Raw genomic sequence first — 16,815 nt, 5'->3', positions numbered from 1 at the left:
GCATCCTAGGGGATAAGCCATACAGATAAACAAATACTTTTCCCCATCTCTCATTTCTACATATTGGAGAGTGTGATCCTACCCCGCTTCCTCATTTGTATTTTAGCTTGTATCTTACACAGAACAGAGACTACCCTATGCTAATAAAAATAAGCACCAAATATATTTCAGGACATCTATTTTAATGTTCCCCTCTCTGGCATCCAGAAAAGAAATCTGCCATTGCTCCACCCTAGTATATTGGAGGTGCTAACTTCTTGCTATCGGGAAACGCTGGAAGGAGAACCTGCACAATTCCAAATGCTCATCTATGACTCCTCACATAAAAAAGCAATACATATACAGCTGTTATCTACTCCCAAACTACATATTCTGATTATAATGAAAAACTATCAGAAATAACTCACATATGATTCAAAGTACGGATATAAAAGGGACAACTGAAATAGCCTTCTTAGAGAAGGTTAAGAGACAAGCTTAGAGACAACTCCACTAGACAAAAGAAGCAGACCTCTGAGCACTTTGAGCACCGGCAAGAAGAAAAGACAGCAGTCCAGAAGTAGCCTACTTGAACAAAGAAAAGAAGCAAAAGTAACAGTGATAGTCACACATGCAGGGGTGAGTCCTCCAAGTTCAGCCCGAGTTTCAGCCCTTCCTGGACCTGCTCCTTTACTGATGCAAAAAGAAATCCACCATCTCATCTGATGCTGTTTGCCACATTCTTTTTGTAAGCTACTCCAATTTTATTGTGGCTCGAGGGCAAAGCATTCATGGAGGAGAAGGGAAAAGGCATGTGCACAACAACCTCATAAAACATTGGGAAAAGCAGAGAAGTGGAACTGACAGTGGCAACTACCGCTTCCTAGCGTCTTACTTAGCAAATCAATCGAAAATAAGCTCCAGCAATTAAGTGATAATGAATTATTGATGACACTCACTTTGGGGAATGGAGCACTTAACCAGCATTTATGAAACTAAAGAAACTGAGGTGGGTAAGTGCTATCCCCGTTTTGCAGACTGCACAAAGCCAGGCAGACAGCAAACAATTCCATGACATTATGCCTTGTCGAGGATCACTTGTCTCTAGCATGTTATCTCAGTTCTGTTTGTACATGGTCACACATCTCCTTGATTTGTAACATATTCCTGCTTCAGAGAGGCACAGTGAATGCTCCAGCTACAAAAGTCAATCATTTCAGTAACCACATGCTATTACCTTTTCAGAGGTGGGGAGAAAAAGGCTGCTTAAAGTAAAGGGCAGCAATATTGCAGCCAGTGAAAAACCACTTTAAAAGTGATCTACAACATATGTTCAGTGGCAGAATCTGCCCTTGAGAAAGCCAAGAAGGTATTCAAGCCCTACTATTTCAAGATACTTTAAGTCTGTGCTTAACATGTGTTTAAGTCACTTAATTTTTTTTGCCAATGCAAATATGTTCAACTAGAAACTCAGAAGAAAGCCAAGAATTCGGTCTTGGATTTAAAACACTCTTGCCAGCCACTCAAGGCTGTCAGTAATGCCATACAGGAACATTTCCTATAACTAACACATAAAAGTGATCTAGGAAAGAGAACTCTACTCCTACCATATTCCACACCTGAGCTTTCCAACTGATGCCATTATCTATTTATACCATTAAAAACCAAACAGACAAAGGAAGATGTGAGCATTCACTGCACATTATCTATCCTACACCTTCACAATTTTTCATCAGACTTGGCAAGCAGAGAGGCTATTGTCTACATGCACTTAAAGGTAAGCCTCTCACTTCTCCAGCTTTCACCCTCAACAGCAGCTGCCTGAGCTGAGGCAGGCACAGATGCAGCTTTACAAATTAGCAGCCACATGCCATCCAACTGGTGTGAAACACCACGACGATGTCCCTTCAAACACCACAATGGTCACACACATGCGAGTGTGCTGACTCGCAGTCAGCTCTGACAGGAATGCTGGTGATATAAGCTTCGGGAGGAGGAAGATGAATGTCAGTACCTGCAACATAATCCAGCCTTGCAGTAACAGGATGCCTTTCAGGGAAGAGCAGCTTTCTGTGTTCTGTGTGGAATTTGAGATGACCGGATATCAGGGTTCAGCCCTGCCACAGAGGTCTTACATGACCATATTATTCTGCTTTCCTTGGCTTCAGTTTTCCTTTTCTGTTAATGACTACTAATGCTCTCCTATCCCATGGGAATACTGCCAACATCCATAATTATCATTCCACCCTGCTTGGATGCTGAGAAGATGGGTACTTGAAGATATATACTGATCACTTGTTTGCCAAATATATAAACTGTTTTTAAAGAAGCATAATAAAAAATGCAAACGATTAATATTAAAACCCATCTGTGTATCATATAATCATTAAGGAGGGAAAAGGCCTCAATAATCACTGAGTCCAAGCATTAACCCAGCACTGACAAGTTCACTACTACACCATGTCTCTAAGGACCACATCTACATGTTTTTTGAACACATCCAGGGATTGTGATTTCACCATTTGCTGGGCAACCTGTTCCAATGCCTGATCACCCCTACACTGAAGGATTTTTTCCTTATTCCCAGGTTTATATCTGGCCTGGCAAAACTTCAGGCCGTTTCCTCTTGTCCTGTTGCTTGTTATTCCGTCTACCTCACCTCACTAGCAATGTTCTTTCAGGGTGTTGTAGAGAGCAGTAAGATTTCCCCACAAGCCTCCTTTTCTGCAGGTTAAACAACTCCAGCTCCTTCAGCTGTTCCTCACAAGACTTGTGCTCCAGACCCTTCACCAGCTCTGTTGTCCTACTGTAGACTCATTCCACTACCTCCATGTCTTTAGTGCAGTGAGGGGCCCAAAACTGAACACAGGATTCAAGGTGTGGCCTCACCTGTGCAGAGTACAGGGGACAATCATTGCTCTGGTCCTGCTGACCACACTATTGCTGATTCAGGCCAGGATGCCATTGGCCTTCTTGGCCATTTGGGCACTGCTGGCTCATGTTCAGCTGCTGTCAACCAGCACCCCCAGGTCCTTTCCAACGGGGCATCTTTCCAGCCACTTTCCCCCAAGCCTACAGTATTGCATGGGGTTGCTGTGACCCAAGCCCCTCAGGACCCAGCACCTTGCCTTGCTGAACTTCACACAATTGGCTTTGTCCCATTGATCCAGCCTGCCCAGATCCCCCTGCAGAGCCTTCCTACCCTCCAGCAGATCAAGACTCCCACCCAGCCTGGTGTTTCTGCAAACTCCATTTATTCCTCAACAGCAAACAGGAATTTTTATATTTTTATAACGAAAAATCTTGTGATATGCAGCTGATACACAGTTCTGGCATTCTGACTAAAATAGGTAGGACCACCCTGTATCAGATAGGCAAGAAGGAGTTTAGGAAATTGCAGCTTCAACTACCAACTAGACTCAGTTCACATAATAACTCTCTAGAGAAAAGTGACCCCCTAGACTTAAACTCAAACAAGTTTAGATACACAAATTAATTGTACTGTCATCTACACTTACAGGTTATTTACACAACAAGAACACCTGGTATGGTTCAATTTGTGCTTTTCTTTTGCGTCTACCCTTTACTTAGTTTAATGCTGGGGTTTGATTAGTGGAAAAAGGAAACAACGTGGGAAGCTTGTTTGAAAACAGATTATGAATCCCTATGTTTCAAAGTATCCAAAAACCACTCCGCCCTGGAAACATGCAATGACTAGCTCTTGGTATAGCCGCTTACACCTAGGGTTTAATTTTGACAGTTGAGCTCACTCGAACTGCTCTCTAACCAAAACATTTACTACAGCATTTCAGTAACACATTTTTTCCAACACAACAGGCCAACACAGTCCTTCTAAACCAAAGCAAACAACACTGGAACAGTAACTAAAACTGTGCCAAGTTAGTTTGCTTACAGGAATGTGCAAGTAGCTTGGAAGGCTTCTGTTTGCAAACACCCAATTTATTCCATCTTCAAGGGCCAGACTGGCAAAGGTGCAAAGACCATTCCATTTCCTCAATGAGACATCCCATATCAGACATGCTTCCTTTCCAAAACGGAGATAACCACCTGGTATTTTAGAAGTCTAAATAATGCACTCTTTACTGGGTTAAAAACTGGCTAGATAGCGAAGCCCAGTGAGGAATGAACATACATCCAGCTGGCAGCCAGCCACAGGTGATGTTCCCCAGAGCTCAGTGTTGGGCCAGTCCTGTTTGATACCTCTATCAATGACCTGAGTGAGAGGACTAATTGCTTCTTCAACTGGAAAGTTTGCACACAATTGAGATCTGCCTAATTTTGCAACTACTGATGAAAAAGCAAAGTACCAACAGTGCAGGGAAAATTTAACTAAACCATGGTTGAACAGTTTCCCCATGAGACTACTCACAAGGAGCAGTGGCAGTCAGCAGATCAGCAACTCTGGATTCAACCTCAGTTAGGACACGAATACCCTGCCAACAAGCAGCACTATTTCTTGTGTTTCCAGATTTTATTTGACTCAGCTAATTGGCCATTAAGCTCCAATGAGGTGGACATTTATCTGCAGATAACACAAGGAAATTGGAAAGTAAGCAGCCTGAGGCTACCCTGAAGACTGTTAACCAAATAGTAAGGCAGAGCTCAATTAAAACAATTCATCAGAAAACCTATACAGTCCATTGGCAGATTTTCAAGGATCCCATTAGAAATTTTAAGGATATTCAATCTGATTAGGCACTGAAGTCTATCTCATGTAGAAACCATTAATAAATAAAGAGCCTTTAACTTTGAAAGCCTGAACATTATCAAAGCCACAGCAGGAAGAGACACTGGGCCTTTTCTGTGTAACTAACATGCACAGTTTTCCATAATAATGGCAAACTCTTTCTGAAAAACGTCATGAGACTGATGAAAAGGTACAGCTGTGCAAACCAATGTCATCAAGTACCCATCACTTCTGGGCAGATTCTGTTGATGTAACTAAGAGACTGACACTCTTACATGCTACCTCAAAAAAGCCTACATGCAGGACCTCTGAATCACAAGCATTCCATGAAATGTCTTATTAATGTCAGTTGTTGAAAAGGGCAGGCATTTCAATCACTTGAAATTGCAGTGCAAATAGGAAATTACACTGCAAAACATTTTGTCACTTAATTTATGAAAATTTGAAGAAGAAAAACAGCTATTGTGCTCTTAACCTTAATGGACATATATTTCAAGTACAAAGTACGGTCGCTGAAACTATTCTGGACTCTTTTTTTGAAAAGAAAGATTGCAATGAAAAACATTTCAAAAAACACAATGCTGTCAGTAATCCCTATACGGCAAAAAATCTGACAACACTCTACTTCAAACTTGCAATTTAGAAGCTCACGTTCCTAATGGAAGATTTTCAGAGTACAACTGGTACTGCCAACTTGTATTGTTTAAAAATACTCTTAGGAACTCTACTATTAATGTCCTTTTTATCTTCCAAGTACTCTGTAAATGTTCTAGACAGACCACTTTGATCTTTGATTTCTGTACTGCATGTGGTAGCTCCATTTTCAGAGGAGATAAAAAGAAAAGGTTCCTGAAATTTAAATACTGCTTGCAGATAATAGAGGGAAGTCCTTCATCTGACTGCAAAAGGACAAATACTTGTGGTTTGATTAAGAACGTGTAAGCTGAAAAATATCACAAGGATTCATTTTTTTCCTACCTTCACACTTGCTGATATTCAAAGCCAGTATATTCACAAGACTGAAAATGCCTAAAAAGAGTAGGTAGATCTCACCTTTTAAGACAGGACTACCAAATACTTCTTAGAGAACATAAAATCAGAATTCCAACAGGACTCAATTCAATTAATGGCAAATTTAACACGTAGAACCCTGGTTACATAGTAAAATGAATGATCTGTTCATTTAAAAGTCCACAATGTTTTGGGCTGGATTTTTTCACAAGTCTACCTGTAACTCCATTTATGCTTTCATTTCACTCACAATTAGGTACTGAAATTCAGCCACATGGATTGTTTTCCTCCCTCTCCACCTTCTTTTTACCTTTCAAAAACTTGCTGAAAAGAAGCCTTTTTTGAAAGACAGCGATCACCACAAACACTGTTTTCTTCCTTCGCCAATTCTGAATTATGCCACTTAGTTTAACGACTTGGTCTTTTTGAAAGTGATTGAGCAGTAAGTTCTTCCAGACTCCAGGATTTCACAAGTGCAGCCTGCTTTCTGCCAGTCTAAGCAGACCTTGATCTCAGCATCAGTACTGTGCCTTTCCAGTTACAAAAACAAGCAAAGATGTTCAGATTTTACATGATGCCAAGGCCTTGAGAAGACATGTTTCTTGCCATTGATCAGACCATGGAAAATTTAGTTCGGCATCTGCAAGATCACCATCAGAGCCACAAACTCTTCTGGCAGACAGCCATTCTCCTCAAGACAAAAACCATGCACTTCAGGTTCCAGAAAACCATATATTCAGTTTAGGAGTGTGCAGTTCCACCCAGCTTTCAAGACTTCAGTTTTAGGCCCAGCCACAAGAGCAACTTGTGCCATTGGCAGGAGGCTGGCTAACAAGTTATAGGACTTATTTGGCCCTTGAAACTCATTGATTGCAGTGTGTTTCCTCTGAAGGTTACACATGCTGACTCTACCAACTTATGTGTTTATGAAGAACTGAAGTGCTTTAGCAGATGAAGCAACTCTACATATTTAACTCTCTAGTCTATGACTGCGCATATTTAACAATGCATATTCACTAATGATTTAGCAATTTATAAATCACGCCTTGCATTGTGTCAAGTAAATATTAGCTGTCCTTCATAAATGCCTGAGAAATGGTTCATTTGCTTAAGATGCACAATTCACTATTAATAAACTGTACCAGAAACTGAGTAAGACCAAGTCCCAAGTAGTCTGCTCTTACTAAACTCCACCTCCCAAACTCAGCAGCAAAGTCCTAACAGCCTAAAGCTTAGCCTTATAAACAGTACAGCTAAGCAATGGACAGGGAGGATAGGGAGAAGAAAAGCAAGCACAGCACTGGTGTCAGAGTGAAGCAGAACACTTGCAATAGGTAGAGGCAATGGAAAAATGACAATTCCTAACTGCAGGTTTGGCACAAATATAGTAAATATACATAACAGCATCTTTCTTTTTAAGTACAGAGGCATGATGAGGAAATCCATGGCTAGCCCTATGCATCAATGGGTACAATTTGGTGAGGTCATGAGGCACAAAGGAAAAAAAGAGAAAAGGATACTGAGAGGAGGAAGGAAGTGACACAAATCATCTATGAAAAGAAGCATGTAAGGACGAAGTCATCAGCATGCAGCTTCACAAAACGGGAACAAGGATGCAAGCAAAGAAAGAAAAAGAAAGGAGTTTGAATCTGACAAGAAAGGGATTCACAATCTGAGAAATAATGGCTATCTTTAAATGCAGGATTTTAGCTAAGCTTATACAAAGAGCAGCAGAAACATTTAATAACCCTTAACATAACTTCTTATTGCATTGGGAGCAGCAGAATATCAGCCCTGAGACGGAATTAGCAACCTCAAAATTCAAAAGTGTAAGCTCAAGTATTCCCTTCTGTAGCCATGTGTGAGCAATGACTGCGTTCCCTGTCAAGCAGCCACTATTTGGCAGGTTTGACGCAGTCCTGAACCACAGGTTACCTGAGCAGAGCACCCCAGACAAGCAACAGTGCTTCAAGTTGTCAACTCTTGCTCTGCCTTACAAAAGGGAGAGAAAGTACAACCTGACAAATACATGGATTTTCCTAAGTATATAAATTTGTGTGTCTCTATCATGCTTCACATCTTTGTACACCTAACACTCCTGTGTTTGAGGAATCTTAATGCCTTCATGCTAACAACAAAAAAAAAAAAAAAAAAAAAAAAAAACCGAAACAGGAATACTTGACTAAAAATTATCATATCAAGAAAAATCTACTTACCTCACATCAAATCCATACCAGGCAAGGCAGAACATCTCTTGAAGGCAAAAAACCACTATTTTTAACTATAAAAACATATGTTTAAACAGGTAAAAGGGGAGAGAATACAGTGAGAAAAGAAGTATATCTTGCCCAAAGTCATACTGCTGATCAGTAATACAACATGGAGTAGATCCTGCAGCACTAAGACCATGAACAGCTTTGCCCAGAAGGACACAAGTCTTCAGTTGACACAGATACACGTGGTTGGCAATGGTGTTCTATCTGGAGCTATAAGCATAACTGACTCATTAACAATTGAAGTGATAAATTCATTCAAAATACATAAAGCAAGAGAAATCACTCCAAGGAAGGACAGAATATGAACATAAAGTGATACTCAGTAGTCAGAATTCACATCTAAATTTTTAATAGAACCACAACCTACTTGCTGCAGTAACATGATTACATTTTATCAAAACAGATAAATTCTCACATGGAAATGTTATCTAAAAATCAAACTTTTCATCCAACAAACTGAACAGTTTCAAAACAGACCAACATAGGCCACCCCATGTGATGTAACTGGCTTCCATCTAAAATTTTCAATGAGAGAACACTGAACGAGAGGTTTCCCCCATCACATTCCCTAGGAGCCATCTGGAATCTGTCTAAGCAGATGAAAGATAACAACATAACACCAGAAACCCATAGCAAGGTGTGGCACTTAAGAGATTTCTCCTTTAATCTACAAGGAAAAAACTAATCAGAATTCATACTTAAAGAACAAAAATAGCACTAAAACCTGAAAAATTGTATTTCTGCCCCATTGAAACCAGCTATTTCATAACACAACAGCATACTTCAACCATATTCAACATATACACTTCCTAATTTTTAATAAAGTCTCACAGGCTCCTTGAGAGACACCAAAGCCATTTTAAAGTGAAATCTTTGGGCTAAGAAGACATAGTATCAGGAACTTGGAATTCATTAGCTCCCAATCCTAAATGATCCCAGATTTTAGCAGAGTTTCACACCCACATCACCTTCCATTCATTACCTCAGCTCCCTGTTCACTCTGACATGTGATACAGCAACTTACTCAACCATTTACACATTGACAAAGAGCAGCTTTGCTTGATATGTTTTAATTGTGACAAGTTCACAGCTGTCCAGTCCACGCTGGAAGAAGGCTTAAGAAACACACAGGAAAAAGGCATCAGCAGCCACCCCACCCCCCTAAATTGCTTCCATTTTAATTTTGTTCATCTGGGGCCTTTTGATTATCCACCCATATGATTCCCCAATCCTTCAGCACATTTCTCACACTAACAGGAGCTACCTATTATTTCTCTCCAGCTTCCAAAGAGTACACATTTCTATAAACTGCAACTAAAAGTGGGGATCTGCATAACCAGCTGAGAACAAGAACAAGGAGAGACCAATGGCTCCATTTAGGAATCTCTCTGCCTCAGCATTTCCCATGTGCAAATTAAAATACACCCACACACCAAGCCAGCTACTATTACACCATCTTCTCCCCTAAAAGGATTTTTCTGTCCTGATAGACAACACTGCATGCAAGGTGAGGTTGGCCTAAAATGCCTTTTAGTTTGCCAGTTTCACTAGCACAAGAGATTGCATGAAAGAAATTAAACATCTGATCAGGTTACTGCAGTTTACAAGATTCTACATGTCAAATAATCTGGACACACACACAGTCCTTGCAAATGCAAAACCTCATTGATCATATAAATCACAAGTTTCACTATCAGAGGTAACTAATTTAGATAAATGCTTTCTGCCATGGTGTTTTGTTTGCTTGTTTTTCTTAAGCTATTTGTTTAATTTTCAATCTTTGTTGTTGGGTTTGTTTGGGTTTTTTTGTTTCTTAATAAATATGAGCTCCTCCTCAAAAATTCTATAGCAGCCAGTAAATGTATGATAAACCAATTATCCTAATGGCTGACTATACAATTACCTCCAGCCCTGATCTATTTACATTTCAAGCAAAGGGCAATCTGTCATTCTATGTTTCACATGAAAGCTACCTTAAAATACACAGTTTAAACTGTTTTCACTTGAAATATTCCATTTTGCATCTTAGATATAGCGCATTATGAGGTCCTGCTAGAGTAGAAGAGTTATGTTTTAATACTTGAAAAGACAAAAATGCCAAAACCCTACTATTGAGACCCAGGATGTTTTTCCTTCCTCATCTTTGAAACCTGCCAGTTGATAATGCAGCTGTTTTCAAATTCAGACCCTGAAAATGCCAGTTGAAATAGTTATCACAGAGTGCCTTGCACAAAAGGTAGAATATCCACAGCTCCAGTCTGCAGCAGGCAGGACAACTGAACAGCCTACCAGGCTTTCTAGCAATTCATAAAACTCATCAGCTTCCACAACAGACAAGACACTGAAATGGAGAGCACTGCTACCATCACAGCTACAGATTTTTCAAGCCTACTCCATTATTGCATTTCTGCTCACATGGACAGAGAGAGTAACCACAGAACAGGATATATGACAGACTACTCTGGTAAAATGTACCAGTTTGGAAAAATAAATTAAATTTAAAAAAACACAAACAAAAACCAAAGCAAATTCTTCAGGTGACAAATTAATTTTTAATTAGGCCTTCCCACATTGCCCTGAAACACAGAGATGCTTGACTCTCAGCTCAATTCATCACTGCTACGTAACAAATCAACATATCCCTGTAACAGTCTAGAGGAGTTACAGCAAAGGGAGCCATTTTATTCCTCACCCAGTAGATAAACAGCATAAAAATGAAAGCAGGATGCAGGTTTCTATTGTCACAATAAAAATATTACAGTACCACCAGAAAACTTTTTTCTCCAAAGAGGTACGGAGCTTGCTGGTCTCGGTGTATCAGGCACTACAGACTGACTGCATGCTTGTAACAATTTATTTTACATTTGTACAAAAGATGCATTTTTACTACCTATTTTCTTTATAACAATCTTCACTTCCTATCACAACATGTGACTGCAACATTGCAGTCATGCTTCCACCCTCTCAGCCTGGCAACTGCAGACTCTGCAGCAATCATCTGAGGCGAGATGGCATGGCTGGGAACTCCTGGGCTCTGCAACTCCCCACATTCAGTGAGTAAGAGAAATCTGTTTAAATGTAGCCAAGGACACACCTCCCCCAAATCATCCTCTGCTTATTTCAGTCCCTGCACAAAAAATGTACTTGCAAGAGTAAAGTCTGACAACAGCCTCAAACATCAAATGTTAAATAACCAGAAACTGATTCAAGACAACTTGTGCGTGGGCACAGGCTCCTGTGAAAAATCCCACATTCTCCTCAGCATGGCTGTGGAGCTTTGCATTGGAGTGAGTACTCCTGGCTGCTCTCATTACGACCAGTGGCAGACTCACATTCTCAGCAAATATCCAGTGCTTGTTATTACTGTCCCAAGCTGGAAGTTTCTTGACTTGCCAACTATAGGAATCTTTCTCCATCTCTCTCCCACACTGATGTGCTACCCATACTCACAGCTGGCTTATGTACCAGGAAAGACAAACACTGGTTATGAAGCACTGGACTCAGTTTAAGAGTTTTGCAGAAGACTGCTTGAAAAACACAGAACAGACCTACTGAATACACAACACAGACATGAGTCTTCACGTACAGAGTAGCGTTTTTTTCTCTCTGCTTATCTAACAGCGGAGACTGCTAGTCAGCAGTGCTGATTACTACTGCCATGCAGTACATAAGGCTGTCAGCAAAGAAATTCTGCTATTAGCAATACCTCTGAATGTCAGTACAATGAAGACCCATGTAAGGAAATAATGATTATTTACCTAACACCACGTGGAAGTTTTAAGTTACCAGATATTACACAATGCAGACTAATGTGGTAACGTGACTCTTCAAATAGTCCTACCTCTGCTTGATTTTAGGGATGGTCTGGTTTTTTGCAAAATTTTGAGGTACAGTTGCAAAATGTAATGAAAGCACATGTGTGACCCTTCATGTTTATGCTGTCTGTGGAATGCGTCCTGATTGTAACAATCTTGGACCAAAAGACTGGAGGGAATAAGACAAAACACCTGCCCTTAGTACAGAGCAAGCTGAGTATATTTTAAAAGGCATAATATCTACCTTATATATTTGACTAAGGTATCAGAAAGGCCCTTATATTGAACTGTGACATCTGGGGATGATACTTAGAAATCCCACCTGTGCATTGCATTTTGATTCTCCAGTCAATTTAAACATTTTAAAACCTTCTTCAGTTAAAACCGGAAGGTCTGTAATTGTCAGGAAAAACGTGTCCCTTTTTCACTCACTTTGTAATTATACTTCTAAAAGCAGCTAACTTACCTGAATGTTTGTTACTCCTGCTATCATTTCTCTTCTTAATGGGTGATATACAGATTGAAGAAAAAAATACATAAATCTATATTCAAAACACGTTCTGTAGATTTAGGTTTCTTTAAATTAAAAAAAAAATTGTCTTGAATACACAGTACAGTGGCAGTCAGGATTACAGAACTCATTTTTCTGTTAGGGATTGTTTACATTTTATTGGTTTTTCAGCTGTAGTGTACTTGCAATTCTCTGAAACAATTATTTCCAAAACTCACTGCAACTGTGTGTAGATCAGCTTGCATTACTTCATACAAGAAGATACACATAGATGTCTGTTTTCTAACTAACAGACATTCCTCTATATTAACTTAACCTGATAATGTTGTTACAGTCTGAGCTGGAAATAGGAATCCTTGCAGGACATAACCTACATCCAGGAACTCCTGGGCTGACACTGAGCCAAAGTAAAGTGCTGGAAACTGGGTCACACCATGACATGTACAGGGCTGCAGGAGGGGATAGGAGCCGAGCCTGACCTGCTTACTCTGGCAAGAGCACGAGAGATGAAAGAAACTGGGTGCATGCTGCTCAAGAGCTTGATGAGACTTGAAATGAGATGGGGACTAGAAGAGGAAAGGAAGGTAACCAGGAAGCTCAGGGAACAGAGGCTGAAACTTCAGATCCATAGTCTCTTTCTGACCATTACCATTGTTACCAACTGAAATTAACAAGCCTGGCGTAAGTGCAAACTCGAGTATCATAACAAAATAAAAACTTTCCCATGCAGATAGGCTCTTTCAGGATGAAAAGCACTATTCGATACAACTACAATATTATGAGTAAAGACAAAAATAAAAGATCAACTTTGCCTTGCAAATATTCACTGCTAATGCAAGTCAACAGTTACTTCTGCACGCTAGCAGAACAACTGTTTAGACAGGGACACTTACACTGTTTATCTTCTGTTAACTGAAATTCATCCCTGGGGTTTCAAGGTTTCCCATCTGTACCCAAAAAAGATTCAATAGGAAAAGAAGTATTTATATTTTATATCAGGAGTTACCAGAAGTAAAATTCAAAACAGAGTGAAGGCCAGGCAGAGACAAACTTATGCTCCCTGTGGGAAGCTTGCAGGGGTGCCAAAATATACAGAGGAAGCAACACCTAAAAAACAAATCCCTGAAGACCCTCTGCTTTATTTTTCGAAAGAAAAACAGAACACATGAAAAAAGAAGTTTTAGAAATTTCTTTGAATCTGCCCCAAAGTAAACCAGAGTATCTGGTTAAGTAACTGCAAGAATGTTGTGCAAGAAAGGCAGCCAGCAGTCAAAAAGCTGAAGTACCAACTTCCACACAAGAAACAGGTCTTTGTCACTGCCCCCAAGCCAAGGTGGAGCAGGAACATGGGATGTGGGTGGCTGGGAAACCTTCATATGCAAAGATCAGTATCTTGTAGATGGGAACCCTCCGTGTTAATCTAAGAGTGGTATAACAAGCAAATACATTCAACACATGGAAACACAGAACTTGCTGTTAATAATTAGATGAAATTCTGGCAGCAGTAGAATGGAAATTAGTAAGGAAGAAGGCAACACAATCCAGGTAAAGAAACCTGAGCTTTGTCTGAAGCCTCCCAAAAATGGAATGGCGGAAATAATTTTGCAAAAACACCTAAACCTCCAAAGACTTACGAATGTCATAAAGTTTGTAGTTGTCTAATTCCAAAAGGGTGCAAGTCCTGTAGCTCTTCACCTCCTTCCTACCCATCTACAACAGACTCGAACTCTTACCATAGAAGTCGTGAAACTTACAAGTTCTTCATGACAACAAATACTCTTAAATGACAAGAAAAGAAAATAATTTGAGCTTGATAATCTGAGTTTTACACACTGTGTGTCATCACTTTATCGCCAAGGCGTGATTCGGAAACAGACCCAGCAGCATGCAGCCAGGCTACTTATACTGTCTGGAAAAGAGCCCGCTAAGATCATGTTGCAGAAATAATTCACACCTGCAGCAAAGCTGCACAAAACATCATCAACTCGCCAATTCTGACAGGCATATGCCGACCGTGACGGGGAGAAAGAGTTTCTATATAGACGAATATGAACAAGAAGTATGAAATCCGCTTTCGCACGCCAAGCGAAGCCGGGCAGGACCCGAGCGCTTCTCTTGGCCATATCCCGCCGCGGGCCCACCGGCGCAGGGTCGCCCGCACCCGCCACGGCCTCGCAGAGGATAAGGGGGCCCGCCCCGGGATGCGGCAGCGGAGCCGCGGCCGCTTCGGCCCAAGGGAGCCCGACCCCAAAGGCAGCCCGGCCCCGCTGCCCGTTCCGTGCGCCTCGCCCCACGCCAACCCCGCTCAGCCCCGCCGGGGCCGGGACCACGCCGAGCACGCCCCGCGGGGCGGAGGGGCCGAAACGCACCCGCCGCGGGCATCCCGGTCCGGCCCGCCGGGGAGGGGAGGCAGAGCGGCCGGAGCGGCCCGGGGAGGGGCGGCCGGCGGCGCCCCCGGCCCGCCGCGAGCCGCCCGGAGAGGCGGGGGCGGCGAGGAGGCCCCGGCGCCCTCCCCCGCCGAGCGGAGCCGCCCCCTCGCTCCAGGGCAGCGCTGCGGGGCGCCGCCCCCGCCCGCACTCACCCGCCGAGCCCAGCAGCAGCCACAGCAGCCACATGGCCCCGCGCCGGCCGCCCCGCAAACTTCGGGGCTGCTCCGCCAGTGCGGCCCCACGGAGCTGCGGCGGAGCGGCGGTGCGGGGCTGGCCCGGGGGAGGGCCGGGGGCGGTGCCGCCGCCGCCCCGCCCCGCTGGCGGCCGTGCCCACCCGCGGCTGCCGCCGCCCCGGGCCGCGCGGCTGATCGGCCGCCTTGTCTTCCGTGCCGGTGGTGCCCGCCAGAGACCTCCGGCCAGTGTTGGCGGCCGCGTTGCGGTGGCGTTAGCGTGTCTTACAACAAACTCTCCGCTTGCCGTGCAGCGGCGGGCAGGAGCCCTTTAGGAACACCTGGAAGAGTTTGGGTCGGAGCTGCACCCCTGCGGACATGCAGGGGCATAAATGCTCGCTCAACACCTTCTGCAACAACAAAGGGATATATTGCTTTCAAAAAGCCTCCCTTTACATCTTCTGATGCATGCTCCTCTAAACTTCATTCCCTAACTAGAAGACGAGGTATTTCCATAGCCAGTCAGAATCACATTGGAAAGGACTTCTGACATATTCATCAAGTCCAATTTATGACCAGACACCACCTTGTCTAGACCTTGGCACTGAGTGCCATGTACAGTCTTTCCTTAAACACTTCCAGGGACAGTGACTCCACCACCTCCCTGGACAGTTCATTCCAATACCCAGTCACCCTTTTTGTGAAGAAATTCCTCCTACTATCCAACCTAAACTTCACCTGGCTCAGCTGAAGACTATGTTCTCTCATCCTGTTACTGGCTGCCTAGGAGAAGAGGCCAACTGGCTACAGCCTCCTTTCAGGACTTTGTAGAGAGTGATAAGGTCACCCCTGAGCCTTCTTTTCTCCAGGCTAAACAATCCCAGCTCTCTCAGCCACTCCTCACAGGACTTGTGCTCCAGACCCTTCCCCACCGCTGTTGCCCTTCTCTGGACACACTCCAGCACCTCAATGTCCTTCACGAATTGAGAGGGCCAGAACTGGACACAGTACTCAAAGTTTGGCCTCACCAGTGCCCAGTACAGGGGGGAGTGCCAAGTACAAAGGGAAATCAGAGCCAGCCTGTGAAGTTTACTATCTTAGTAAAACTCTGAGACACAGCATTTGGGAAATTTATATTGCATTTTCAATCTAGGGACTCAATCCTGACCCTACTTGGCTTCAATGGGAGCAGGAGTGGGCCTTGTTTTAAGAAACAACATTTTTCAGTATGTGATGACCCTGAAGAAGCCCACGTTACTGTGTGCCATTCTGCCTTCATGCAAAAATCATGAATGCTTCATTAAGTGGTACTTTTTGGTTGTAAAGTATTTCCCTGTGTGTGTGTCAAGTACATAAGTAGATTTGCATGTGTATAGAATAAAGTTTAACTCTCTAAAAAGCTTGCAGCATGTATTTAAGAGCTGAAGAGGAAGGCTTAGTGCAGAAGGTATTTTAGCTAAGAATTAAAGCCACTTTATAGCAGTAAAAGGCTGCTAAATGATTTCTAAAACTGTGCTCAGCTAATCTGTGCAATAATAATGTTTCAAGCAAAATTCGTACAATTCATGTTTAACATACTCAGAGGAGCTTGTGGAGATTTACTGATAAGGATTTCACAGCATTTGGAAGGATGAATTTAATTTTTTATTTAAAATAAGGCTTTTATTTGAATACTTAGATGTAGCTTCTCTTAGTTTTTCAGTGGTATTTTAACCACTGATAGCTAATAAACATGTAGAAGTCAGCTTGGGAACTAGTTCCCAGAAGGAGGTGTGAGAAGGAAGAGTGATTTCTGACTTCTGAGAGATGTGGCTGTGGGAATTTCCTCTGCCTGCCAGGACACAGATCCCCAGCTGCTGGCCTTCCTTCCTGGGGTCCGAGTGTGACACCCCAGTGTGAACATCTCACCACCACCA

General features: G+C 42.5%; 1 protein-coding gene across 3 annotated transcripts in view; it reads right to left on the bottom strand.

The window, feature by feature from the left end:
* LDLRAD3 (low density lipoprotein receptor class A domain containing 3) overlaps positions 1 to 15,035 on the bottom strand; it is a 105,341-nt gene extending 90,306 nt beyond the window's left edge. For 2 of the 3 annotated variants that reach the window (XM_030274104.4, XM_030274105.4), the window contains exon 1: positions 14,882 to 15,035. In XM_030274104.4, the coding sequence (XP_030129964.1) occupies positions 14,882 to 14,915 (34 nt within the window). In that variant the 5' untranslated portion in view covers positions 14,916 to 15,035. The remainder of the gene's footprint in view (positions 1 to 14,881) is intronic. The other variant, XM_072929871.1, reaches the window with a different exon arrangement.
* Between the last annotated feature and the right edge of the window lie 1,780 nt (positions 15,036 to 16,815).

The sequence above is a fragment of the Taeniopygia guttata genome, chromosome 5, assembly GCF_048771995.1.
Source record: "Taeniopygia guttata chromosome 5, bTaeGut7.mat, whole genome shotgun sequence".
NCBI classification, from domain to species: Eukaryota; Metazoa; Chordata; class Aves; order Passeriformes; family Estrildidae; genus Taeniopygia; species Taeniopygia guttata.
This window is presented reverse-complemented; position numbering and strand designations above follow the sequence as displayed.